At 56.2% G+C, this 24,504-nt stretch overlaps 9 protein-coding genes across 9 annotated transcripts; 5 read left to right on the forward strand and 4 right to left on the reverse strand.

Moving 5' to 3' along the window:
- Positions 1-1,439: 1,439 nt before the first annotated feature.
- On the forward strand, positions 1,440-2,909 carry TRAVEDRAFT_48867 (glycoside hydrolase; the record flags this gene model as incomplete). The annotated part of the gene is made up of 3 exons (XM_008041183.1): positions 1,440-1,541; positions 1,601-2,186; positions 2,239-2,909. 3 exons carry the CDS (start codon positions 1,440-1,442, stop codon positions 2,907-2,909), a joined length of 1,359 nt encoding a protein of 452 aa, XP_008039374.1.
- Positions 2,910-3,820: 911 nt separating this feature from the next.
- TRAVEDRAFT_125375 (glycoside hydrolase) lies at positions 3,821-5,298 on the forward strand (the record flags this gene model as incomplete). Its single annotated transcript, XM_008041679.1, has 3 exons — positions 3,821-3,922; positions 4,000-4,576; positions 4,628-5,298. 3 exons carry the CDS (start codon positions 3,821-3,823, stop codon positions 5,296-5,298), a joined length of 1,350 nt encoding a protein of 449 aa, XP_008039870.1.
- A 453-nt stretch (positions 5,299-5,751) lies between these two features.
- TRAVEDRAFT_48869 (uncharacterized protein) lies at positions 5,752-7,254 on the forward strand (the record flags this gene model as incomplete). Its single annotated transcript, XM_008041184.1, has 2 exons — positions 5,752-6,762; positions 6,826-7,254. The coding sequence occupies 2 exons, from the start codon at positions 5,752-5,754 to the stop codon at positions 7,252-7,254; spliced, it is 1,440 nt and encodes a 479-aa protein (XP_008039375.1).
- Positions 7,255-7,526: 272 nt separating this feature from the next.
- DyP1 (peroxidase TAP) lies at positions 7,527-9,317 on the reverse strand (the record flags this gene model as incomplete). The annotated part of the gene is made up of 7 exons (XM_008041185.1): positions 7,527-7,756; positions 7,815-7,876; positions 7,930-8,206; positions 8,269-8,564; positions 8,618-8,919; positions 8,976-9,213; positions 9,265-9,317. The coding sequence occupies 7 exons, from the start codon at positions 9,315-9,317 to the stop codon at positions 7,527-7,529; spliced, it is 1,458 nt and encodes a 485-aa protein (XP_008039376.1).
- Positions 9,318-10,309: 992 nt separating this feature from the next.
- On the reverse strand, positions 10,310-13,833 carry TRAVEDRAFT_72801 (OPT oligopeptide transporter). Its single transcript, XM_008041680.1, has 12 exons — positions 13,739-13,833; positions 13,619-13,685; positions 13,465-13,553; positions 13,304-13,415; positions 13,119-13,252; positions 12,458-12,755; positions 12,253-12,402; positions 11,796-12,205; positions 11,590-11,730; positions 11,330-11,538; positions 10,628-11,274; positions 10,310-10,573 (listed from the first exon to the last, which is right to left on the reverse strand). The coding sequence occupies exons 1-11, from the start codon at positions 13,759-13,761 to the stop codon at positions 10,886-10,888; spliced, it is 2,022 nt and encodes a 673-aa protein (XP_008039871.1). The 5' UTR covers positions 13,762-13,833; the 3' UTR covers positions 10,310-10,573; positions 10,628-10,885.
- A 194-nt stretch (positions 13,834-14,027) lies between these two features.
- Positions 14,028-14,994, reverse strand: TRAVEDRAFT_72802 (uncharacterized protein). The gene is made up of 4 exons (XM_008041681.1): positions 14,832-14,994; positions 14,704-14,772; positions 14,497-14,651; positions 14,028-14,438 (listed from the first exon to the last, which is right to left on the reverse strand). The coding sequence occupies exons 1-4, from the start codon at positions 14,912-14,914 to the stop codon at positions 14,197-14,199; spliced, it is 549 nt and encodes a 182-aa protein (XP_008039872.1). The 5' UTR covers positions 14,915-14,994; the 3' UTR covers positions 14,028-14,196.
- A 249-nt stretch (positions 14,995-15,243) lies between these two features.
- TRAVEDRAFT_150496 (Obg-like ATPase) lies at positions 15,244-17,470 on the forward strand. The gene is made up of 9 exons (XM_008041682.1): positions 15,244-15,425; positions 15,483-15,533; positions 15,592-15,638; positions 15,739-15,852; positions 15,904-16,251; positions 16,655-16,752; positions 16,805-17,080; positions 17,136-17,260; positions 17,312-17,470. Exons 1-9 carry the CDS (start codon positions 15,347-15,349, stop codon positions 17,350-17,352), a joined length of 1,179 nt encoding a protein of 392 aa, XP_008039873.1. The 5' UTR covers positions 15,244-15,346; the 3' UTR covers positions 17,353-17,470.
- Positions 17,471-19,850: 2,380 nt separating this feature from the next.
- DyP2 (Dyp-type peroxidase) lies at positions 19,851-21,673 on the forward strand (the record flags this gene model as incomplete). Its single annotated transcript, XM_008041186.1, has 7 exons — positions 19,851-19,897; positions 19,954-20,191; positions 20,245-20,552; positions 20,607-20,905; positions 20,973-21,246; positions 21,302-21,363; positions 21,432-21,673. The coding sequence occupies 7 exons, from the start codon at positions 19,851-19,853 to the stop codon at positions 21,671-21,673; spliced, it is 1,470 nt and encodes a 489-aa protein (XP_008039377.1).
- A 362-nt stretch (positions 21,674-22,035) lies between these two features.
- TRAVEDRAFT_48875 (uncharacterized protein) lies at positions 22,036-24,283 on the reverse strand (the record flags this gene model as incomplete). The annotated part of the gene is made up of 21 exons (XM_008041187.1): positions 22,036-22,330; positions 22,386-22,410; positions 22,468-22,525; positions 22,587-22,614; positions 22,678-22,690; positions 22,754-22,800; positions 22,866-22,966; positions 23,028-23,067; positions 23,121-23,136; positions 23,198-23,209; positions 23,260-23,284; positions 23,342-23,376; positions 23,427-23,452; positions 23,507-23,532; positions 23,591-23,608; positions 23,669-23,678; positions 23,740-23,796; positions 23,849-23,890; positions 23,941-23,954; positions 24,022-24,100; positions 24,171-24,283. The coding sequence occupies 21 exons, from the start codon at positions 24,281-24,283 to the stop codon at positions 22,036-22,038; spliced, it is 1,080 nt and encodes a 359-aa protein (XP_008039378.1).
- Between the last annotated feature and the right edge of the window lie 221 nt (positions 24,284-24,504).

Consider the following 24,504-nt stretch of genomic DNA (forward strand, 5'->3'; position numbering starts at 1 on the left):
TTACTACGTATCCCGCCCTGCTCTCGACACGCTTACGACACCGTTATGATCATGACCGCCTGCGAATCTATCTGCCCTGTTCCGTTTCGAGCTTTCATTGTGTTGTGTGCCCCTTGTGATATGTTGCGTGCACAGGGATTCCGAGAGGTGGGATGTTTGGTTCTTGGGACGGTGAAGTGCTCGGCTATGTCGGATTGCTCGGCTTTGTTTTGGTTTTCGGCTATGCTGATGAGCGTCTGGGTACACTTGAAAGCCTCTGTCGCGGTGAGTCTTACGCATTATGAATCATCTATGTACATCATATTGAAGTCTACCCGTGCAGATGCCAGAGACGATGCAGCTATATGCCAAGCCAGCAATCGTTGCGACGCTAGGTAAAACCAGATAGAACCATACAACCTCGCAATTGATATTCCCCGACTGTCTCGGGACGGAAATCCCACCTACGCAGTGAAGGCCGCTGCAGCGGGTCATCACTGCGATCCTCCGATATTCTGGAGATGCAGATGGATACTCACGTCGCCGACAAGGTTCAATAGACCCGAGGCCGTGTGATCATAGGCTGCTTCTTCCGCTGACATTGTTGGACAGTGTGGTTTTCGGGCAATGTTGTTGCGAACGCAGGCACCAGGCCCGGTGAGACGCTGCGATCGGCTACAATGCAAACATATCATGGTCATGCTTACGCTGCGGCGGTGAACCCTATGCAAGTCGATTTAGGTGAGTCCTTTGGTGCACCGTCTTCGCCGTAGGTATACTTTAAACTACAGCTTGAGTATCAGCAAGTTTAAACCAGGAAATTGACGAATCATACCAGAAGCAATGCATACTACTACCATTATGCACTGCTACGCCGGCAAGACGGCGATCCGTCTACAACCTCCGTTCAAAGAGACGATCTTTTGGGTCATCAACGCGGGCGCATATCGGAGTGGCGGTGTCAGAACTAGAACGGTGCGTACTTTCCCGGCCGCTGAGCAATTCATTTGATCTCACTGCGCACGAAAAGATGCAGATGGGCCGACCCGTCAAGAAGGGCTGTATCTGACGTCGCTGACGGTTTGCCGCCCTGCGTCAAAGCCCTCAAAGCCACAACCACACTTCTATACCCCAAGCCCCCATCAGGCCGCTGTCGGTTTCCCTAGGGCCTCATAATTAAGGCCACTTTCGTGCTTGTGTTCTTTGGTATTTTGCGAGGATGCTGACTACTACCTCACCATCAAAATACTCAGTGTTTAATCATTGGCGATCGTACAGGTGGCCCCACCGCGGTCTGCCAGCTTGACGATACATGCTGGGAAGAGATCAAATTGTGTATCCTCCACGCTTTCGCATAGGGTTTGAGTGCAGTGACGTCTCAGCGGTTAGCTTTGCTCAAATACCATCGATGTCCATCGACCGACTCCACTTTCCTATTATCCCCTACGATTTTTTGCAGTATGCGCTTCTCTGGTAGACCCGCCTTCGCTTTTCTTTTCGCCGTTGCATCCCTTGTCGTCCGCGCTAACGCGGACTTGAAGGGTGTCTTTGGACATTACCTTGTGAGTTACTACTGCAGTGGTCTGTACATTATACTAGTTTTCTGACTCCACCTCTTTAGATCGGCAGCTTGGGCGACGCATCCGAGGCCATCAAGGACGTCCAGGATGCTAAGCAGATGGGCCTGGACGCGTTCGCACTCAATGTGCAGGACGCGACCGCGCCCTTCGCCACGAACGCGATTCAGCTGCTCTTCAGCGCGGCCGAATCCAACGACTTCAAGCTCTTTTTCTCATTCGATATGACCACGCTCAACGACCCTTCGACCTTCATTCCCCTCCTGCTGCAGTACCAGAGCAGCTCCGCCTACTACCTGCACGAGAACCGCCCATTCGTCAGCACGTTCGACGGCGGCAACGTTGCCTTCGGTCAGAGCACGCCCAACCAGGGGTGGCAGACTCAGTTCATCGACGTGCTCGCGAACTCGGGCGTGAAACCGTTCTTCGTCCCGGACTTCGACGACTTCAACAACCAGCTTGGCGGGACGTACGATGCCCAATTCTTCCAGGACTTCCCCGTCGTCGATGGCGTCTTCAGCTGGGAGTCTGCTTGGCCCGAGGTGCCTGAGGGACACGTCAATGTCAGTTCTGCCAAGGACCAGACCGGCCTCACAAACGCCCGTGCCGCGGGAAAGGTCTACATGATGCGTACGTTTACAACCTGCCCAATCGAAAGACTATGACGCTGACCTCCTTGCAGCCCTGTCCTCTTTCCAGTTCAAGCACATCGACGCCAACCAGAACTTCTACCGCCTGGGCGGTCTCAACCTCGCGCAGCGGATTGGACAGGTCCTCGAGCTCCAACCCGACTTCGTCGAGATCATCACCTGGAACGACTCGGGCGAGAGCCACTTCATCGGCAACATCTTCCCGGAGCCCATCGCCGGTTCTCCCGCCATTCAGGCCTACGCCGACGGCTTCAACCACACCGCGTGGCAGAACGTCCTCGCGCCGTTCATCGTCGCCTACAAGAACGGCGCGACAAGCGCGGCGGACGTCACTTCCTTCGGCGCGTTTGCCGGCGCATTCTGGTATCGCCCCCTTCTCCTCACCGCGCAGTGCGCGAGCGACCCGCTCGGGAAGCCCGATGGCGCGCAAAACGCGGTCGACGAGCTGAGTTTCGCGGTGCTCCTCCCGGCGGACTCGACCGGCGTGACGGTACGGGTGTCGAGCGGTGGCAATGTCGTTGCGACGTTCCCCACTACACCGGGCTTGAACGCGGCCACAGTGCCCATCCAGCTGGGCGCGCAGCGTGTGGAGCTCGTTGGGGCCGACGGGAGCGTTATTGGTGCGGGCGACGGTACGAAGGACGTAGTGGGTGAGACCGATGGAGTATGCAACTTCAATTACGAGGTTGCGGACATTTCGTAGGGTATTTACAGAGGCTAGGACTATTGGAAGAAAGGACATAGTGTAGTATTTATTTGTCCGTTATTTGCTGCGCATTGAACGGGTTCGTCAAGGAGTTCAATCCTTTCGAGGTTGCAATGTAAGGAGTGATCTTATCTTATCTCCACCTGTATGGTAATGATGGTCTCGTTTAGATCAGCCCAACTCGGCCTCACTCACACTCACTCCATCATCATCGACCGACTCCCTAAGGTCCTATGTCATAACTCTGAGACAGTCAACACAACATTCCTCAAATGTCCAGCACGACCGCAACTCGAGCATACTTCTTACAATTAATCATGGGAGGATCTGCGGGGAACAAATTCTGGAATCACGGTGATGAGCGTACATAACGCAGAGTCTGGAAGCGACTTTGCCAGGTACCAAGCCAATAGGTATACCTTTGATCGACGTCGGTGACTTCGTCATAAAGTTTGTTGAACAGCCAGGCTTTCTTCATCAGTTCTAGGAATTGCAGAAGGAGATACGCCGCATGTATCTTGACCTGATGACTCTCGAATGAGTACATCACAGGCTAAAGCAACATGTTTGTCCATGCGCCTCGGGATGGTTCGTGATGACCAGCACCGTCTTCGTGCTCGAGAGGGCAACTGCACACAATCACGCTCTCACCCGCACTCACACGCTTTCAAAGATCAGACGTGCTGTCACTGCTGTGGTCAAGCGGCATGATGTAGGATCGCTGCTTCGCCCAAGCATCCACCCGCTATTCTTGGGCATCTACAGCGATGCGCGATGTAGCTCCACCACGCCTCGTGACGCTCTAGCTGGCCTCGGCGGATTTGTTCCGGAGATCCTCCACGACCAAGGCGTTGAGTGCATTTGCTTATATACGCCCGAGTGTCTCCTCCAACAGCAGCGTCATCAATATGCGCCTCTCTGTAACCTCTACCCTCGCCCTCCTCGGCACGCTCTCGTCGCTCGTTGTGGGCACAAATGCTGCTCTCAAGGGCGTTTTCGCTCATTACCTGGTGAGTATCGTCATCCCCTCCAATACGATGCTCTATTACCCGAGTACTTACCTTTGTGACACCGCCACCGACTCTAGGTCGGTAGCATGGGCGGCGCCGACGAAGCCGTAAAAGACGTCCAAGATGCCCAGAAAATGAGTCTGGACGCCTTCGCACTCAACGTGCAGGATCCGTCGGCCTCGTGGGCCACGGACGCCATCCAGCTGCTCTTCACTGCCGCCGCGGCCAACAACTTCAAGCTGTTCTTCTCGTTCGACATGTCCGTCATCGATCAGCCGTCGACCTTCCTCCCCCTCTTCAATCAGTACCAGAACAACCCGGCGTACTATCGACATGACAACCGGCCCTTCGTCAGCACTTTCAACGGCGGTGCGAAGTCCTTCGGAGCGAGCAGCCCGAACGCTGGGTGGCAAGCCCAGTTTAAGGACATCCTCAGCTCGCAAGGAATCAACCCCTTCTTCGTACCCGACTTCGACGACTATGGTGGCGCTACGTACGACGCCAACTTCTTCAACAACTACCCAGTCGTCGATGGGGTTATGAGTTGGGAGAGCGCGTGGCCGGAGGTATCGGATGGTCTGGTCAACGTCAGCTCCTCCAAGGACCAGACCGCCTTGACCAATGCCCGCGCAGCGGGAAAGCTCTACATGATGCGTACGTCTAGCTCCCCATTGATATGTGCCGCGCTGACGGAGGATCCCTCAGCACTCTCATCCGTGCAGTTCAAGCACATCGACGGCGGTCAGAACTGGTACCGCATTGGCGAGCTGAACCTTCCGCTGCGCATCGCCCAGGTCCTCGCGCTCCAGCCAGACTTCGTAGAAATCATCACCTGGAACGACTCTGGCGAAAGTCACTACATCGGCAACTGCTGGCCGGAGGCGATCGCGGGCGCGCCCGCCATCCAGGCGTACTCGAACGGCTACGACCACACGCACTGGCAGGACGTCCTCGCGCCGTTCATCGTCGCGTACAAGAACGGCGCGACCAGCCTCTCCTCCGTGACGCCGTTCGGCGCGTTTGCCGGAGCGTTCTGGTACCGGCCGCTCTTGAAGGCCGCCTCGTGCTCCGGAGACGGTCTCGGGAAGCCGAGCGGATGGCAGAACGCGCAAGACCTCATTAATATCGCGATGCTGCTACCGTCGACTTCGTCCGGAGTGACGCTGCGGGTGACCAGCGGAGGCACCGTGGTCGCGACGCTGGCGACTAAGCCGGGGCTGAACTTTGCGTCAGTGCCGATCCGGACGGGATCGCAGCGCATCGAGCTAGTGGCGGCGGATGGATCGATCATGGGTGCGGGAAGCAGTACGCAGGACGTTGTGTCGGACACGAGCGGCGTGTGTAACTTCAACTACCAGGTGGTGCATATTGCTTGAAGTCATCGATCGATTGTATAGATACCGTTTTGCATGTTGGATGTGAATTACCAGGAAGGTCATTCCAGGAAACTTACTCTGAAAATCAAAATCCACTGGAGCCGATCTGCAGTAGTCCGGAGTGAGAAGTTGGCGGAGGAGCGGGTAACGGCACTTCTCGGCAATTTCCGAAGCAAGATGGATTGCTCCAACCATGCACGGAATGGTTATACTATAACCCCCGAGGCGCGATTTGCGCAATGTCCGTTCTGGAGCTCGGACAAGCTCCTTCTCGACCCCAAGTCTGCTCACATAGCTCTAGGAAAATCACCCTAGAAGATGTCGGCCATCCTTCGCCTCGACGCCGACTCGCTACAGCTGATTATATGCGAACTTGACTCGTGCGACGCGTTTCGTCTCTCTCTCACATGCAAGGACCTACACGACATTGCTTATCAACAAGTTCTGTCCAGTATGCAGCTGCTCACGCCGACTCATGTCCGGAAGTTCCGCGCATGGCTCGAAAACGACAAGCGGCATCGAAAAGACCTTGCGCTGTCCATCAAGTCCCTCCGCTTCTGGCCGGGGTCGAACATAGCCTTTCACAGCGGAGACGGAACGATGCGGGAACTCCAGGAAATGGTTGCGGAAATCATCTCCGCGGCGCGGAATCTCCGGGCCCTCGATCTCAATCCTTTTCTCCTTTTCTACCGCAACACATGCGTTGGTGCATCAATCGCTACGCTGAAGCATCTGGTCAGGCTGCATCTCCGAACCTACGACGATGCTGCGCTAGCGGTGCTATGTACAATAGAGTCTCCTTTACGACATCTCCAGTTGTCCGTTGACGGCTACCTGCTCGCCATGCAGGTGCAAACACCCCGCCTCCAAGGGGTCCTGTCCGCAATATCTCATCTCCGCAACTCTCTGCGTACGCTGGAAGTCTTTGCCAACCTCCCCGACGTCCCCGCTTCGACGGCTGCATCAGAATGTGTCCCTTTCCCTGCCATCCGCATCCTCAGGCTAATCCACCCAACGAGCATTCCCTTCGATCTCTACCCTCTCTTTCCTGCCGCAGAGATCATCAAGACATCTTCGGAACACACTGTCCAACCTCGGAATGAGGATAATGCGGTACTACTGCGGAGACTCAAGCATCTCGAGGCACACCCTTCCGAGGTCCTCAATCACTCCAAACGTTTTCCACGGGTCTCGTACCTCCGCCTCCTCGGAGGCGTGGTGAAAATCATGGCGGACGGTCGACTCCGAGAACTTGTGGATGCTATCCGCTGCATAGACCCTGTTGGCTTGTGCTTCGTCGTCGACATTCCACTCATAGGGAAAGATTTCTGGGCGGGCATCGGGCGGGCTGCACCGACGCTCCGGTGCCTCATGCTCATTTTCCGCGTAACGCCGCTCACAATGTTCTCTGCCATGGATACACTCGAGTCCGACTCCGCCACAATCTTCTTGTCGCACATCCTGGTAAGTGCGCGCAATGTCATGCGTTTTCCGGCAGATGCTCACGTTTATAATTGGATGTTGCAGAGAGAGCTGATGGCCTGCGCGGACAAGCTTCCGCCTCTGGTCAGCCTCTCGATCGTAGTCGAGCACCAAAACTATCGCATCAGGACCGCCTTCGACCAGCTACGCGCCATCGACGTAAATGGTTCCGTTCCTGCCCATCTCAGCCCGATCACGCACATCATACACGCTTTTGCTCACCACGTCGCGAGCGCGATACCCTCATTGCAACACGTCGGCTTCGCGCAAATCCCGCCAAAAGCTGACATTTTGGACGGGGGGCAAGGTGTCTGTGGCTGGTACGAGGACGTGTACGATGCGGAACTTTTGGCGGGGGATGGACAGGCTCAATGGTGGTGCGTGGCTGAGGGCGCGCAGGGGCGCCAATTAGAGGTCGTTCCGATACGGGCGGTTCAAGACTCGTGGTGCGCGTCGATAGCTGCCGGGAAATAGTCAGCCTCGGAATTGGAAGAGGTGCGTTTTACGGAGAAGGGCGCAGATGCTGCGGACACACTCATAAACTAGTATGCTGTTCCCAGGAGTTACACGACGTTGAGTCCGATAATTCGATGTGATACACGGTCTCTGCAAGGCATATCATGGTACATACATGTTCAGTCCATCAATCGAGTGCGACAACTAATCCGAGTATTACAGTGCATCCAAGAAATCAACCGACGCGCTTCCTAGGACGGTGACCTCCGGGACTCCGGTATCGCAAACCCTCAAGCCGCGAGCGCGAACTTCGTGCGCAGAGCCGGGATCGAGGGCGAGAAGAAGTACTCGCCGCCCTTGGGGAGAACCCAGTCCGTGGGGAGCGAGAGCTCGGCGGTCTGGTTGTTCGGGTCCGTGCCGGCGAGGGTGCGCACTGAGTCGTCGTTGGTCTGACCGATGATGGGGTCGAAACCGGGGGTGAAAGGCTTGTTGGGGGGGAAGCTGACGGTGTTCGCCCAGCCTAGGTGCAAGAGAGTAAGATGGCTGCATTGTGGGAACGGTTGCGATAGATCACTCACTCTTCTGAATGAACTGGAAGCCGTTCGGGATGGTGCTCTGGTATGCGGCGAAGATGAGGCCACTAGGATCACAGTTTAGATGCGCTAAGTGGAACTTTTTTAAAGAGAAGCATACCGGTCGAGCGCCGTCTTGCCGGAGGCCGCCTCTTGCGGAGTCACTTCATCACCGAACTGAACACCACGGCGGATGATGCGCCGCGTCTCCGTGGAAAAGCTGATCGGCGGGTCCTCGAGATCCGCGCGAGGGTTGGTCTTGCGCGTGTGCGCCGCGAAGGGGCAACGAATGGTGGTCGTCTGGTCATCGGTGAAGGCGTACCGGAAGTTGTTGTTGCGGGAAGCGTCCGCGCCCAACGCGGGGTCGTCTTGAGTGGGCGCAAGGTCGATCGGCGCGCCTATGAACACAGGGTTCAGTACAGAGCGACACAGATAATGGCCCGTGGGTGGGATGCCTTACCGCTCTTCCAGCGGCCCATGAGGCGAGCGCCGAGGAGCTCACTCCCCTGGTCCGGCGTGAGACCGTTGCCCGTGAGGGCGTTGCCCTTGAGGAAGTTGTTGAACTCCGGGACCAGCTGGAAGAGGTAACGGAGGGCAAGGAAACTGCCATCGATCGCCCACGAAGGGCGGCCCGTAGTGCCGTCACCGTCGCGGCCGAGGAGGATAATGCCCTGGCGGACAGTCTCCTGTCCGGGGTTGGGGTTCGTGTCAATGCCCTCGATCGCGGGCTGCGAGATACCGTCGAGGAAACCGAAACTGTACCGCCGTATCAGAACTGTTCCCCACATCTGAGAGAAGAGCTGACGTACTGCTCGTGGCCATCCTCGAGGCCGGGGCGAACCTTGCCTATGAGCGTGGTCACTTCATGGAGGGTGGCGTTGGAGGCGCCGACGCTGAAGATGCGCTCGATCACAACACGGGTCTCGGCGATGGTCGCATTGCAATCGCCCGAGATGAGGATCACACCGTGGATGTTGCCCTGCAAAAAGGCGGGGAGCCAGTCGGGAACGAACTTGCCACTCGCAGTCGAGCCCGGATCACCCAGGTTCTGAGCGTCGGCCAGCTGGCCCTCTTTGAACGCAGGGTCGAGGAGGTCATCGGTAATTCCCAGCTAAATTTGCAAGCAAATGAGCAGGGGTATCGGGGTGAGGACATGGATCACCGCACCTTCGTCAAGCCAGCCTGGGAGAACGCAACGTTCACGCCGGAAAGCTTGATCAATGCGGGGGTCTTGCCCTGCTCCTTCGCCGCCTTCTTGTTGTTGGCGATCTTGGTGCGGTCCTGCTGTACCTGGGTGGTCGTGGTGATCAGAGGGATGAGGTTGTTGAGGGCCTTCCTGAAGCCGGTGACGTTGTCATCAATCTGGAAGATGATGTACTGCTGGGCCTTCTTGGGGAGACCGACACTGGACAACAGTCAGCAGCCTACTCGACATGGAGTCAAGCCGGATCCTTACAGAATATCGCCCTGAACATTGGCGGGATCGAAAGCGGGGACGGTGGAGGACATATTGAGTAGGTGAACTGTGTGCGGCAAATCAGTGATCCAACCAGACTCTGAGTGTGGGGGCGGCGTACAGTGAGAGAGGGAGATCTGAAAGATGGGGGACCTATCAGCCTGACCAACCCTTGTTATATGTGTGGTCGCCACTCCGCGCTAAATACACACCAGAGCTGCGTGTCCGGTACTCGTCCTAGTCGCCGCCGCATCTAGTCACACACCGAACGCGGGAAGCACCGAAATCTATCCATCGTTGGGGGATGGCCACCGAGCGCCGCTTCTCCGCCGAGCCGCAACACCGCACAACAAAGTTCCGGACTCCATTCACGGTCAGCGGGCACGTCTCCAGCCATCGTCTAAGACGGCTCTCCATCGCGCACGCGTCCTCGTGTCCGTAGACGTATTCGCCGCCTGGCCGGCGCAGCCAGCGTTTGGACCAGTTTCATGTTGACACAGTCCTCCGAGACTCCATCGGAAGGTCAGCCGGAATACGTATAAGCCAAGAACTCCATAGACACACCTCTCCGCTGGTCGCGCTGCACTGCGTGGAGGAAGTGCGCGCCCTGTGCCGGGGACTGGGTAGGTCCTGACAAACAATGTACTAGACCGTGACATCGCCGTAGCGCGATCCTGCACGGCGGTAGCGCTAACGTGGGAACCGCGAACGCCACACCGACCGCCCAGCAAGGTCTGATTCACTCAACGGTGCAGCGCATCTTCATATTGGCAATACATGCTACAAACCGAGCACAAGCACTGCTGCTCGTGAACGTACTGCGTGCGCAGTCCGTGCCTCTTCTTGAAGGGAGCCTAAAGTGGCTGGCGCGAACAGAGGGGGGCGGTGAACCCACACCCCTGGAATGTGATAAAGTCTAAAGGGAGTGGCGATGTTCAGCAAGCTTCCTTCATACCCCACCATCACAAACTCGGAGGCTCACCGCGCTACGCCCAGGCCGACGCCATCCGGGAACACCGCCCACATATAGCGCCCGCCGAAGGTGCTCCATGTAGACTCGGCTCCGCTGATCCCGGACCTCCTTGACATATCCTGCAGCTGAGCTATCCGAAGATACTCATTGGCTATTGTTCTCTCTCGCGCCGACGAACGCGAGCGCATCAACCGGACGTCGAAGTCGATTTTGGCGCCTCTGGTCGGTCGAATGCCGGTAATGTGAACGGTACGAACGTTTGAGCAACAGCTTCTGCATGCTAATGGCGTGCGACGCAGGGAAGAATGTCTCGCCCCCGCTCTCATCGCTATGACCGGCTTCGTTTTACGTGAGTACTGCCAAAACACAAACCTTGGCCCTGGTGCACACCGGTGTTCTCGCCCCGCAGCGCAGTCGGCCCGTGGCAGGACAATTGGGGCGATGTGTAGCTCGTGCGCCCATTCTGCAGGAAGAACCAGGCAATACTATACGAGAGGTAATCGGCAATGCTCGCACCTGGTACTGTACTCGTACACGTCTCTAGCATCTATCCATCAGCCGAGCAGGCCGTCCACCTTCGAACCCCATGCAGAAGACGTCGTTGATTCACGACGGGCCCAGAGCCGGAGCGCCAGGTGGAAGTGGTCCTCAGAGCGCCGGACAGCCGCCACACATTCCGTGGCCGCAGCCCCAGCAGCTCGCGACGCCCACACCCGCAGTGCGGAGCACGAGCGAGATGACGCTCACCACCCCCTCGCCCAGCACGAACCCACTTGCAATGATGATCAGCTTGATCCCTCCATTCTCCCGTCCGACGCGCGTGTAGTAGACGTGCTCGACGATACCCCCGATCAGCCGTGCGAGCGAGAACGAGGGCGTGTTGAGGAAGCCGATCGCGAACGCCACGCCCGACGGAATCCACTTCGCGTATGGCGATCCCCCACGAGTGGCGTACGTCTTGAACCCTGCGATGATGGAGAACAGGACGGCGAAGATGCCCATGAACTCGCCGCTCTTCTGCGGGAGCTCGCCGTCGCCTGTGTGCGCCGCCTAAGTAAAAAAATCGTACGAGCAGGAATGTGAAGCACGCACGAAGCAGCCGCGCGAGACCGAGCCACACGTATGCCGTCGGCGCGGGGAACGAAGGCCCTGGTATTTCGTACGCGCGCTGGTACAAGGTGTATGCAGTGGTGGTCACGACAATCGACAGGCACGAGCCGATCAACTGCCCGAAGAACTGTGCACGAGGCGAGGCGCGGATAAGGTGACCCGTCTTCAAGTCTTGCATAAGATCGCCCGCCCTGTCACGGAATCAATACGTCGCGCCGCTCCCCTCGAGGAAGAACACGTACTGCTGCGCACCGGCCTCAGCGACGCCGCCGGCGATAATGTTGGCCACGATGTTGCCCGGCTGGATCCAGGCGAAGAAGAGCTGGCTGATCTTGCCGAGGCCGCTGACAGGATTGAGATCCGTCTCCCCTAGAGCGCGCACACTGCCGCCACAAGTATTTGCGTTCAGTCGACGCCATAAACCTTAGAAAAGGCGATTTCAACGCACCCGAGGACACTAAGCAGCCCACCCATGATGAACCCAATGAAGGTCGCCCACGGCTTGATGCCCTCGTGTCCGAAGACCAGCCACACCAGCGCCGTGCCCGATATGATGCTTCCTCCGAGACCCCACAAAACCCATTGCGTTGGGACCAGCCTGTCGTCCGTCTCGACCTCTTTGCTTTCCTTCGCCGGTGAGTCGTCGTCCCGTAGTCCGATCGCAGCCTTCCAGACCTTCGTATATGCAATCTCATAGATGACGGGGACGAGCGAGACCAAGCTATCCGAGCACATGATCGCGAGGGACACCCAAAGGATCCAGCCGCGTGAGCCCGTAGTCATGTCACCAACGGGTCCTGGTGCCCAACCCGAGTGCTTGGCCAGTGGAGATAGAACGCCCCATCCGACAAGCATGCCCTACAATACGGTGAGATATGCTTTGTGAGAGATGGCTAGACCCTCACAAGGTTCATACTAAGCGTCGTGGGGAACCCCATGATGATGCCTTGGCCGATGTACGACAGACTGGGCGTGAACGTCCATAGCCACGCCGATGCCAGATATGAGCCGAAGAGCGGCACGGAGAACACTACGGGGAAGAAGTAAGCAGCAAGCTATATGCTGCTTGGTGAGTCGTCATATTGTACATCATTCGTGGTATGCACCCACCGTCATTATCCCTGAAGCGGCGAAACTCCAGGACAGTGCGCCCCAGCCCTCCTCTTCCGCAACCTCGGCCTCAGGCGCATGTAGTGCGTCCGCCTCATCCGCTTCAGCGACATAGGCTATCGCCTCGTCGTCTTCGCTGGTTGCAAGCACGTTATAGCCACGTCGATGACGTACGGTAGTCTCGGGCGGAGGGAGATGGTGCAAAACGGAGATCAACTGGCCCGTAGCGGTGCCGGATGGGAATGCAAGTTGCTCTTCGATGATGACTTGTTTTCGCAGCGGCGGCGAGAGGAATACCCTGTGAAGTCTTGTTAAGCATGCATGTACTGACGCCGCATCGAGCAGGGGCGCGATTCTTGATCAAGTCCAGGCACTCATAGAAATTCCTGAACGACTAGAGGCCTTCCCCCAAGCATACCCAGACGCAGAAAAGTGGAAGACCGTTGAGCCGCTGCCGACATATCCAGGACAGGAATTAGCTAGTGGTCTGCCCTGTGTAGGTCAGCACGCGTGCTTTTGGCGACGGCGTCCGTCAATGGCTTTGCCATCCTACGATTCCGATCCGTGACACGCTGGGCGGCATAACGTGGAAGCTCGTCCAGCAATGCCAAGATGTCCGAGGGAAGCCTGTGAATTTCCGATACAGAAGCGTGATACGCACCCAAAGAATGCAACAGCGCATGACCAACCCACTGCAGCTATCCAGGAGAGGTGAATTGGCGGTACACCATCGCGCTCCTCGTCGAGCAGTCCCAAAGCCGGCAGAATGCCCACAAAACCTGCCGCGAGCGGCATCTACGAGGTCTCTTCAGCCGCGAAGAGATGGATCTGGTAGATATTACTCACCGTGCCGGTCGCAACCGCCGTCGTCTGCAGAACGACGTTCTCCTGCGCCGTGATGGGTTTGGGCAAGAACTTCGAGAGCAGGAATCCGATGAGAGCGGACTGCAGCGACATCCTATAGCGGTTCGGAATATGAATCGCGTACACGGTGCGACATGACTCACATGCTAATCCATCCGGTCTGCAGGCCGAAATATAGATTCGTGAAGCATAGCAGGCATCCGATGAGTAACCCTAGAAGCACGGCTCGTAACTGACACCCGGTCGAGTCGTTTTTTTGAGCAAACAGTCAAGGATATGAGAGATAAGAATACACACTGTAAAATCCCCTTGACCAATCTCCGAGGAGCCATCGGCGACACGGCGAGTGCGCCTTCCCAAACGTCTGAGCGAAGGATGAGTACTGTGCCTCGCTCAGCGATGCCTAGGGGTACATACCTTAAACATCCCGTAATTGACATTATTTCTGTCTCGCAGGTATCATCAGGATGGCAGACAGACACTGGAGTCACTTGGTGAGGTCCTTGGTCGCTGGTGGCGGAACGAGTCCAGGGATACTCCGACTCGGAGTGCTATCCGGCATGGACGCCGGCTCCGTAAGCCAGAATAGACGCGCGCGAACGCGTCTCTATCGCGGGCGCTTAGACGACGCGTGTCGATCACATGACCTCGAGATTTGCTCATCACGATTCGTTTCTGCGGAAATCTATTCTGAGGCGGAGGCGGTATAAATACACGGAAAACTGTGCTACAAAGGCGGGACATGGAAAAGCTAGTAGTGTTCGTGGTAGGGTCGTCAAGAATAGTGTATATACAGCATCCGCTCAGTGGGATAAAACCGTCCGGAATGTCCGTGCGAGAATCTAGGTCGCCCTGACGGCGACGTGGATGACGCCTCACGCCAACACCAGCCATGCACCACCCGCGACCGCCGCACAAACACTAGAGGCGATGCCGAACCACTTGTGCTGAAGGGTCCACCGCGGGGAGGCAGCGCTGACTTCTGGCGCGACGGTGTTGGTGCCAACCAGACCCTGCCATGAGCTGAAGGCTAGTACGGTTCCAGCAGGTGCGCTGACCCAGGTGCTTGTGGTCACGAAGGTAGGGGTGAAGGTGTCTACAACCGCAACAGTGTCGCCTAGAGAGGTTGTATAGCGGTTAGGCGTCGTCTGCAAATATAAAGCGCTCCTGCTTACCTCCGGCATCCGTGGTGGTGTACGTGTAGACCGTTGGTCCAGCGTCGTCTGAGGTAGCCGCAGGCACTCCCACGGGGCCTTGCTGGCCGTCAGCAGCGGTGGTAGCAGTCGTAGCGACAGCGGTCGTGGCGGCAGCGGTCGTGGTGAGTGTTTGTCTGAAAGAGGTCTGAGAGCAAGCACTACGAGCGTATAGCAAGGGATACGTACAGAGTCTGGGTGGTAGGAAGACCAAGTGCTTGGTCAATTGTGATGAACTCAACGACCGTTTGACCAAGCCTAATGCAAGCGGGTTCTGTCAGTCAGGCGCAGCATAGGGCGAGGCGCTAGGCACTCACGCGTCGACGACCGTAGTGGACTGAGCGTGTGCTGAGCCAACCGAGAGCGCCAGCAGAGAAAGAACAAATGAGAAGGGTCTCATCGTGAGCGTCGTGAGTCTGCGTGTGTGTGGTCGTGGTGGCGGTTTGAGAGCAAGAGCGGTGGAATGCGCGGTGACCGGCGTACGCAGCACGGTGGAGCTGGACAAGTGCCAAAAACAGCGTGCGAGCTAAGAATGAACGCATGCCGACGGATGCCGCGGGCAGTTGATAGGCGAGATCTAAGTCGATTAAGACTCCGCGTAATCTGAGAATCGCGAACGCGCTCTTTTTCTCTTTTTGCTCACGAGTCGTCGGGCGAAAACTCGATGCAGCTTGATCGATGTCTGCACCTTTTCGCTCTGCGCTCGTCCTTCTCTCATCTTTCCGTCCCACCACCATCTCCCCTCCTCGCATATCGCGCTCAGGGCCCCCTCCACGCCCTCCGTAGCGCTTTTCACACCTCCAGCGCAGTTTCTGCCAAAAAGAGAAACGCGATGCCGCCGAAGAAGACCGTTGTAGAGAAGAAGATCCTCCTCGGGAGGCCTGGTAACAACCTGAAGATCGGTATCGTAGGTCTGTTTCAGTTATCATCCCTGTTGCCGCTGTAAGTGACCTGTGACGTGTCTTCAGGTGTACCGAACGTAGGAAAGTCGTCCTTCTTCAACACGCTGTCGAAAACAGGTCGGTACTTGTCCGGAAACGCGCGACACGAACGCGACTTGACCTCCTGGATTGCCAGACCTCGGAAAAGCGGCCAACTTCCCTTACGCTACTATTAACCCTGAGGTCAGCACTTCCTGACCGTGCTAGCGATTACGTGTCACTTGCAGTGATCGCTACGCGGTCGCCATGAAAAGTTTGCACAGCGCTCATGCTCCCGTCGTAGGAAGCGCGTATCCCCGTCCCCGATCCTCGTTTCGAATGGCTCTGCGAGACCTATAAGCCCACGAACAGGGTCCCGGCCTTCCTGACGTGTATCGACATTGCCGGTCTGACTGCCGTAAGTTTTCATATCCACCGAACACAACCTATCGACTAACCTCTTGTGAAGGGCGCGTCAACAGGTGCTGGTCTCGGCAACGCCTTCTTGTCACACGTCCGCGCTGTCGACGGTATCTTCCAAGTCGTGCGCGCCTTCGACGATGCCGAAGTCATCCACGTCGAGGGCGATGTCGACCCGACTCGTGACATGGACATCATCTCTACCGAGCTTCGGTTGAAAGATATCGAGTGGGTCGAGAAGCATCTCGAGGGTCTCAAGAAGACCGGTCGTTCTCTCGGCAGCAACAGTCTTGCCGACAAGGCCAGGAAGGAGGAGATCGCTACCGTCCAGAAGATCTACGAGGTCCTGACCAAGGAGAACAAGGACGTGCGCAAGGTCGACTGGAACAACAAAGAGGTACGTGTCGACGTCTTGACGGATTTCTTAGTATACATTTTGTCTTTTCTTGTGATGACAAAGAGCGCCTATGCTCGATAACCCAGCTCGTTGAAGGCGGGAGTAACGCCCCATTATGCCCATGAGATCACGGATTCCTCTGACTTTTTTCCCTCGCTTTCTCTCATTATTCTTAAGTCGGTCATATCCAGACGCTGATTGCATCCTCTCCTGCAGGTGATTATTTTCCAGATACCCAGCTTTACAGCCCTTCTTCCCTGATGACAAAGAGTCCAAGACTCGATAACCCAGCTCTTCGATGGCGGGAGTAACGCCCCAATATGCTTATGAGAACATTTTTGCTCTGATCTTCACCGTCTCGCACCGACATCTTTACCAGATGCTGACTCAATATCCCCCATAGATCGATGTCGTCAACGGTCTCCAGCTCCTTACTTCCAAGCCCGTCACCTACCTCGTGAACCTCAGCGAGAAGGACTACATCCGCAAGAAGAACAAGTGGTATGTCCATGCACTCCCCGACGATTGAACATCGTGTAACAATAATCTTTAGGCTCCCGAAGATCAAGGCTTGGATTGACGAGCACAACCCCGGCGACCCCCTTATCCCCTTCTCCGTCGCACTGGAGGAGCGCTTGGTCGGCATGTCCGACGAAGAGCGTGCGGAGGAAGAGAAGAAGATCGGCACCACCAGCGCACTCGGCAAGATCACACAAGCTGGTTACTCCAGCTTGGATCTCATCCGCTACTTCACCTGTGGTCCCGTCGAGGTCCGCGCGTGGACAATCCGCAAGGGCACGAAGGCACCACAGGCCGCCGGTGTCATCCAGTAAGTCGCGCGTATGTATGCTGTTGGGTTGAACGTCACTGACGATCTTTTGTAGCTCGGACTTCGAGAACAAGTTCGTCTGCGGTGAGATCATGAGCTACGAGGACCTGCGCGAGTACGGGAGCGAAGCCGCCGTCAAGGCCGCGGGCAAGCTCCGACAACAAGGAAAGCCGTACGAGAGTAAGTCGACATTAGTTGTTGCAATTTTGCCGTGGTTGACACCTTTTGAAGTGATCGACGGCGACATCGCCTACTGGAAGTCGGGCGCGTAATTGGGTATCATAGCATATAGCGAGCGTAATGTATATGCGTTTGGTTCCGTGCGGTGTAGGATCGTGTACAGTGCAGCAGTCGAATGCAAACATTCATACAGCATCATCGAACGATGACCTATCCTCCATGGGAATCACATAGCGTCCGCAAGCAAACGCGGGAGAGGCGAAATATCCGCACGAAGCCGACGAGGTGGGAAAATTGGGTGGCAGAGCAACGATATCGAATTCACCGGGTGGATCAGACCCTCGCTCGACGCTGCAAGACCGCGCGCTACCGTGCCTTGGCCGTCTTCTTCTGCGGATCCTTTCGTGGTGAGTCTTGAACAGGTTTAACACAAGCTTCCGCATGCAATTTAATACTTCAGCGACAATCCTGACGATGCAAAAGACCCTCAAACGAAAGGGTCCAGGACGCGGCAAGACAAGGTACCCGGTCGATGGCGCGCGCGACTGAAAGTTAGCGCCCCGGTCCGCCAATGGGGGCGTGCTTGGTCGGTGTTGAGCCTAACGCCTCCGCCGGCATCGCACATTATCAAGCCGTCTTCTATCGATTCGCTAACTCTGACATCAAGTTCGGAAATATAGCGGCTGCTGCTGGGTGTTCAACGTTTCAACACATTTGAAGTACTGAATCAAGCCATACACGCCGGCGTCTTCCCAGCAATCACTGACACCGTTACTTCAAAGCTTCACCGCTTACAGGCTGCACGACTGCCACTACGACCTGACTTGCAACAGCTGAGATGGCACGAGCTCCTGCTTGTGCTCGACCGGGGCATGGCTCAGGAGCGAGTGACGTTTTGCGACTTCGCAATAGCAACGCAAAGGCAGGAAACAGGTCAAAGTTCCGGTAAGACGCAAGGTTCCTTCAACTCATGGACATGATGCTCAGAAGCACCCCGCGCTCTTCACCTCATGGGAGTTCAAGGGGAGTGAGTCTGTTTGCCTGCCGCGATGCTCCTACGAGCCCGGTCAAAAACCAATGCGGTGAATTGAACAAGTAAATTTGAACCGCTGGTACACGGTTACGCTTGAAGCACGACATGCCAATACCGAAGTACCTGACCAAATCTATTCGTGGACACCGTCGCGGAACAGTTCACTGACTAACCTACTCATACACAGGTAAAGAACTCGCCGAAGGCTACGCCTCTCAGCGCTGGGAGGCCACGCGATCATTGGTGCGACGTCCTTATACTTCCCGAACGAACACTCCCAGACCCTGCTGACCCTCCTTCGCCTGCGGGAAATGGCAATCACTGACATATATGATGAATAGAACGCGCTTCGTGACACCGCTCTACGTGTTCAGCGAGCCGCTGGTTGTAACGGCGACTCCACATAAGTACTGTGTCTGGCCTCACGCTCACCTTGTGCAAACAATGATGTTGGAGGCAGCGGTGTATATTAGACTATGATACCGCCGCCGGTATCGTGCGTGATTAGCTCGTCCAATACGAGAACGCTGATTTCACTATTCCCATATTAACATATGAGCCAGGCTTCGTGGTCAGGTACGGGTGGAGATATAGCGGCTGCTGCAGTGGGAGTTCGTTGAACAAGCTGGCAGTACCGAATCAAGCTGTGCGCGCCGGCGTCTCTCGTTCTTACTCCGCTTGGCGTCTAACGTTACCTCACCGCTTACTGCACGACCGCCACCATGATCTTCCTTGCGACAGCTGAAATGCTGCGAGCGTCCGCTTGTGCTCGGCAGGGGCCTGGCACAGGGGAGAGTGACGTTTTTCGACTTCGCGATGGCAGCACAGAAGCAGGGACACAGGGCAAAGTTCCGCAGGACTCCGGCAAGCGGCAAGGTTCCTTCAAACCATCGACATGGAGTTCAGAAGCAGGGCCCGGCAACGCACGCTTTCAACCTCATGGGAATCCAAAGGGAGTGCGTGTGCTGGCCTGCCGCGATACTTTTTAAATGTGTAGTCAATGCTGGCATGGAGAAGTAGATCCAATCCGCTATGCACTGCTGGCACATCGTACTTTGAGTACTGTGTATGCATGCGCCTGGTAGCCACAGCACAGATTGGCTCACAGAGAAGCGAAAGGCTCGCCACTACCCTGCTCATGTTCACCGGTAAAGAACCTACCGAAGGTTACGCCTCTCAGCGCCAGGAGGCCACGCGATCGCTGGTACGACGTCCTTCTACTTCTTGAACGAAGCTCCCGACCCTGCTGACCCTACTTCTCCTGCAGGGAATGCAACTCCCATTGACGTTGGCGATGAATGGAACACCCACTATGACACCACCCTGCGTGTTCAGCGAGCCGCTGGATGTAACGGCGACTCCAGTTGAGGACTGTGTTCGGCCGTGGCACGTTCACCTTTGCAATGAGCTTCTCGTGAGACTGGTGGCGTCGAGCAGTATAAAGGTTGGTCTAAAGTGCAGATGATGTACACCACTCCTCTCAGTCTCTTTCTAGTGAGCCTTTCCCCTCTGGCGTATACCGTGCATAGACTCAGCTCACTTAGTCACAGACTCACCATGTCTTCCGACGCGCTCAACTTTGACGACATCCAAGGCGATATTCTGTAAGATTTCCTTCGCTGTCTCTCGATGCCGAGCTCATCCTTGACGATCTTTACAGCGTTGGTCTGCCGAAGAGGGTGCAACAGTATATCATTTTCCAGATTGGCAGCAATGTCGCCGGGTTCAAACAGGCCCTCACGCAGCTCCTCCCGCTCATCACTACGACCACCCAGGCTATGCAGAACCGCGCCGCCATTGCGGCTAATAAGAAAGCAGCGCAGGAGCAGGGCAAGACCCCTGAGCTCCTTAAGATGAGCGGCGTGAACATCGCCTTTTCTCATGTTGGCCTTGCCGCGGTGAGCAATTTGTATAACACGTAATGTAGCTGTCATTGACGTATACATGGAAGCTGGGTATCAACGACAACATCCACGACGACCTCTTTACGAACGGCCAGCAGGCAGACGCCCAGTCCCTCGGCGACCCTGGCACAAGCTCGGGATTCCCTATCAGCCACTTCACGCCCAGCTGGGACCCTGCATTCTTGAACAAAACCCACGGCGTGATCATCATCGCCGGCGACTCCGACGACACAGTGGCGAGCGTCCGCAAGCAGGTCGAGGCCATTTTCAATGTCGGCGGATTTAACGCTACTCTGAGCGAGGTGATCACCCTCAGCGGGTCTGTGCGCCCCGGAGACCAGAAGGGCCACGAGCAGTGAGTACACGTGAATGCCTTGTGTCGCCGCCGTGCTGATTACTGGTGCGCCAGCTTCGGTTTCATGGACGGCATCTCGCAGCCCGCCGTCCAGGGCGTCGACACGTCCCCGAACCCCGGGCAGGACACCGTCCACCAGGGGGTCATCCTGTGCAAACGCGACAACGACAATACCAGTTTGCTCCGCCCGGCTTGGGCGAAGGACGGGAGCTTCTTGGTCCTGCGCTACCTCTTCCAGCTTGTCCCAGAGTTCAACGTCTTCCTGCAAAGCAACCCCATCAAGGAGGCCTCCCTCACGCCCGAGCAAGGCAGCGAGCTGCTCGGCGCCCGCCTCATGGGACGATGGAAGAGCGGTACGGGTGTCTTCCGCGCCGAACTCCCTCGCTACTTTTTCTGATAGTGTGCGCGGGTGATTCTTAGGTGCCCCAGTCGACATCGCTCCCTTCCAAGACGACCCGGTGTTGGCCGCAGACCCCCTGCGCAACAACAACTTCAACTACACCGCCGAGAACGACAACCGCGGGGCCAATTGCCCGCTCGCGGCGCACACGCGCAAGGGGAACCCGCGCCACGATCTTCAGGACATGCCCATCCCGATTCCGCTCGAGCCGCACCGCATCATCCGCCGCGGTATCCCGTTCGGACCTGAGGTTACTGCAGACGAGGCTGCTTCCGGAAAGACTAACCAGTCGCGGTACGTGCGCCTTGCCAGGACGCTCAGTGCAACATTCTGACTATGTCTGCTACAGTGGGCTCATCTTCGTCTGCTACCAGAGCAACCTCGCCGACGGATTCACGTTCATTCAGAAGAGTGCGTCATCTTTCACACCGCCTCGCCCGCGCATCCTATATATCAGATCTGACGCTCTGTGCACACAGCTTGGGCGAACCAGCCTCTGTTCCCGCTGAAGGGCCTGGCCCCGCCCGTCCCCGTCCCCGGCTTCGATGCGATCATCGGGCAGGCTACGGACGAGACGTCGCGCACCATTGCGGGCACGGACCCGCTCAACTCGACGGGCACCCTCCACCTGCCCACGGAGTGGGTCGTCCCGCGGGGCGGCGAGTACTTCTTCTCGCCCTCACTCCCGGCCCTCCGGTCCACGTTCGCCCAGGCGTCTTGAATGCGCGGTGGGTGCGCAGAACGATCTGTGTATGTAGCGCAAACCCTCCGAGTGCCGTGTCTGTAAAATTGGTTTCAGCTGTACTATCAGTATCACGGTCATTAGCTAGCATCGCACTCAGTCTCAGGCTACCGGTCAGGATGATATGCCGCGCCGTGATGTCATTGTACGAAATACGGAGGTCGGGGTCGTGGAATATATACTCGTTGACCATATCTGAGTGCTAGGGGCCACGGATTTCAGCGAAGCAGTCGTACAAATCCAATAATGACAGACAGACTACCGATCACAATACATAAAGCATGATACACAAGATAGCAAATCTGGCGACCAAGACAGGCGAAGGCGGATTGACTGGGCTCCTACCCAAAGTACGCCCGCTCCGCCCCCTTTGCCTCTACATCCCTTGTCACCATTTCCATGCTTTCTGCGTCGGGCGCGCAACCGATAGACTGCTCCGTGTGGACCTTGATCTCGAGCGCCGAGTCCATCGTGATCGCACTTGCGTTGACGTTCGGGATCCTGTGGGTGTGTGGCAGCTGAGGAACGTTCCAGGTCTGCGCCGACGTCGAGCGGTCCTTCAGCGCCGACAGATTGAGAGAGGAGGCGAAGCAGTCGTCCTGGACCTTGTCCATGAGCCCCTTGCGCGAGTTCAACCTGTTGTGCGTCGCGTCAGATGGTATAGAGACTCATCCTGAAACGGTGTGCTTACACTGCCAACAGAGAGTTGGCGTAGACTGTCGAGGGTCGTCAGTTATTAGGTGCAACAAACAGGCCGTAATGAGACTACCGACGTTTCGCTGCGATGATGTTGAAGCCTGAATAGATGAGGTTCTTGGGCATCACCAGGGCCTGTTACAGCGCATGTTAATGTCGTCTATCACATGTAGACACAGATGGAGGAAAGACTCACAAAAATGAACGACAGAAGGCTAAAGATCCTGTAGCATCGATAACGCCGTTAGCAAATAGGACGCCATTTTTGCGATATAGAAGGTAAATACCCCGTCAGAAGCCCTGTAGCAGACACCTTAATTAGTCGCTGGCCTCGGCCTTCCACGTCCACAGGAGCCTACGCACCCGTGTTGACTGCATAGATGATCAGCACATCAATCAACGAGTCCGTCCTGTGATTGCGGCAGACATGAACTCGGAGGCCACCTTGTAATACACGGAAAACCAATGACCATACCTCTTGAACCCCGTTCGGCTTTTCTGCAGGACGTGAATCAACGTCCCCGTGAGCAGGGAGTCGACGAGGACAGCGACGCCAAATCCTGCCGACGTCATCCACTGTCTCGCTGTTAGTTCAAGCCCCTGCACTCGGACAACTCCGACAAATGAGTAGGCTTACCGCAACCTCCTCAAATGATGCGAACGTGGGCCGGATGAACCTGAGGTAGTTCGTTCAATACGATGTCTCTCGCAAAGACAGTCTGTGGCTTACGCTTCGGCCGCCGCGGCTACACCATATGCCACACAATGTAAGATCCGGGACTCATATTTCAGAGCACTGACACTCACCAACGCCGAAGCCTATGCATTCAAAATGAGCCACTGCGACTGATTATTTCCGGGAAACTCACCAAAAATGGCTAGCATGAGGATGGGCTACCACGGATATGTTCGATGAGCTAGCCTAGAATGCTAAGGTTCGTTTTTACGCACCGCGACTACTACGAGCACTCGGAAATGGCCCCCAACTGGCACCAATCGTCAGGCGCAGACATGGGACACAATGTCATGGACGTACTGAGGTAGACCCGACGAGTGAAGAAGCTTGAAGCAAGTGAGGATTAATTGCTTTCCGATGAGAATGGGCGAGGGTCCCACCTCTCGGAGACGATGATCACCGCCACCTACACCGTAACGACATCATTAGAATAGAGAACAAAAAGTAGGCGTCGTGAGACATACCGTGGAAACCGGTAAAATCTAAGGTCATCACATGAATTGAGCTCGAGTGTATATTCATGCATGTGTTCCACAACTTACTCGAATAGACCTTCATAGTGGAGAACTTGGAATCAGCGGATGGCATCGTGTCGCTGGGAGAAACTGCTTACCAAACTCCGTCAAGCAGAGCAAGGGGGTCGAAGTAATTGGTCACCAGATAGTAGTAGCTGTCATCCCGATCAGCAAGCTATTCGGTGTTCCGGGGTGAGCTCGACTCACCAAACATGCATGCACAAGACGATATGAACAGTCTCCAGAACGCTGCAATGCGATCAGCATCCTGGCCCATCTCTGACTTTGGATCCGCTTACATTGTTGCGACAACCTGAGGTAGCACAGCATCGTGGTAGACAGTTAGTATCAATGGAAATGATGTTCAGATTGAAGCGTACGATCGCTCTCAACACCAGGGCATCTCCAGGGAAGAGTCGGAAATATCTGTACGTCTGATGTATGGTGAGTCCATACATGCTGTGAATTTGACATTGGTCATCGCCACATGAGCTCACGGACTCGCCAAACATGTCATCAAACAACTCACACAAGTCCGATAAACGTAGCGATCAGGAACACCCCAAAGGTATTGTCGAGAGACGGGACCTTCGGGAGGAGGTCCAGAGGGTTCACAGGAGCGGACGTCGAGGGGGCAGACATGGCTACCAGCAGTCACTAGCTGCATCGTCGCTCTACCTCTCACTGATATATACCACATTCAAGCCTGGCCCACGAGCGCTGGCTCCTCGGCGCGAGCGAGGACCGCATCCTGATGGTGTTGCTTCTAAGGTGCCGCCGACGCTGTAGGGCAGTGTCTATGTGGGTGCCATCTGGTTCCGTGAGAGGTCATCTGAGCACACGCATGGCTGGTTCATGTCAAG

This window comes from Trametes versicolor (assembly GCF_000271585.1).
Source record: "Trametes versicolor FP-101664 SS1 unplaced genomic scaffold TRAVEscaffold_7, whole genome shotgun sequence".
Lineage (NCBI taxonomy): Eukaryota > Fungi > Basidiomycota > Agaricomycetes > Polyporales > Polyporaceae > Trametes > Trametes versicolor.

What these genes read in the sequence shown, in the direction of transcription:
- TRAVEDRAFT_72801 (XM_008041680.1), bottom strand. Translation starts at nt 13,761, where the DNA reads ATGTCAATTACGGGATGTTTAAG. An exon ending in CGGCGGTTGCGACCGGCACG is followed by an intron (nt 13,253 to 13,303) that starts GTGAGTAATATC and finishes GAGACCTCGTAG; the next exon opens with ATGCCGCTCGCGGCAGGTTT. An exon ending in TGCGCTGTTGCATTCTTTGG is followed by an intron (nt 12,756 to 13,118) that starts GTGCGTATCACG and finishes AAGACTTCACAG; the next exon opens with GGTATTCCTCTCGCCGCCGC.
- TRAVEDRAFT_72802 (XM_008041681.1), bottom strand. Translation starts at nt 14,914, where the DNA reads ATGAGACCCTTCTCATTTGTTCTTTCTCTGCTGGCGCTCTCGGTTGGC. An exon ending in TCCACTACGGTCGTCGACGC is followed by an intron (nt 14,773 to 14,831) that starts GTGAGTGCCTAG and finishes CGCTTGCATTAG; the next exon opens with GCTTGGTCAAACGGTCGTTG. An exon ending in CACCACCACGGATGCCGGAG is followed by an intron (nt 14,439 to 14,496) that starts GTAAGCAGGAGC and finishes CAACCTCTCTAG; the next exon opens with GCGACACTGTTGCGGTTGTA.
- TRAVEDRAFT_150496 (XM_008041682.1), top strand. Translation starts at nt 15,347, where the DNA reads ATGCCGCCGAAGAAGACCGTTGTAGAGAAGAAGATCCTCCTCGGGAGG. An exon ending in CAACACGCTGTCGAAAACAG is followed by an intron (nt 15,534 to 15,591) that starts GTCGGTACTTGT and finishes CTGGATTGCCAG; the next exon opens with ACCTCGGAAAAGCGGCCAAC. An exon ending in ACATTGCCGGTCTGACTGCC is followed by an intron (nt 15,853 to 15,903) that starts GTAAGTTTTCAT and finishes CCTCTTGTGAAG; the next exon opens with GGCGCGTCAACAGGTGCTGG.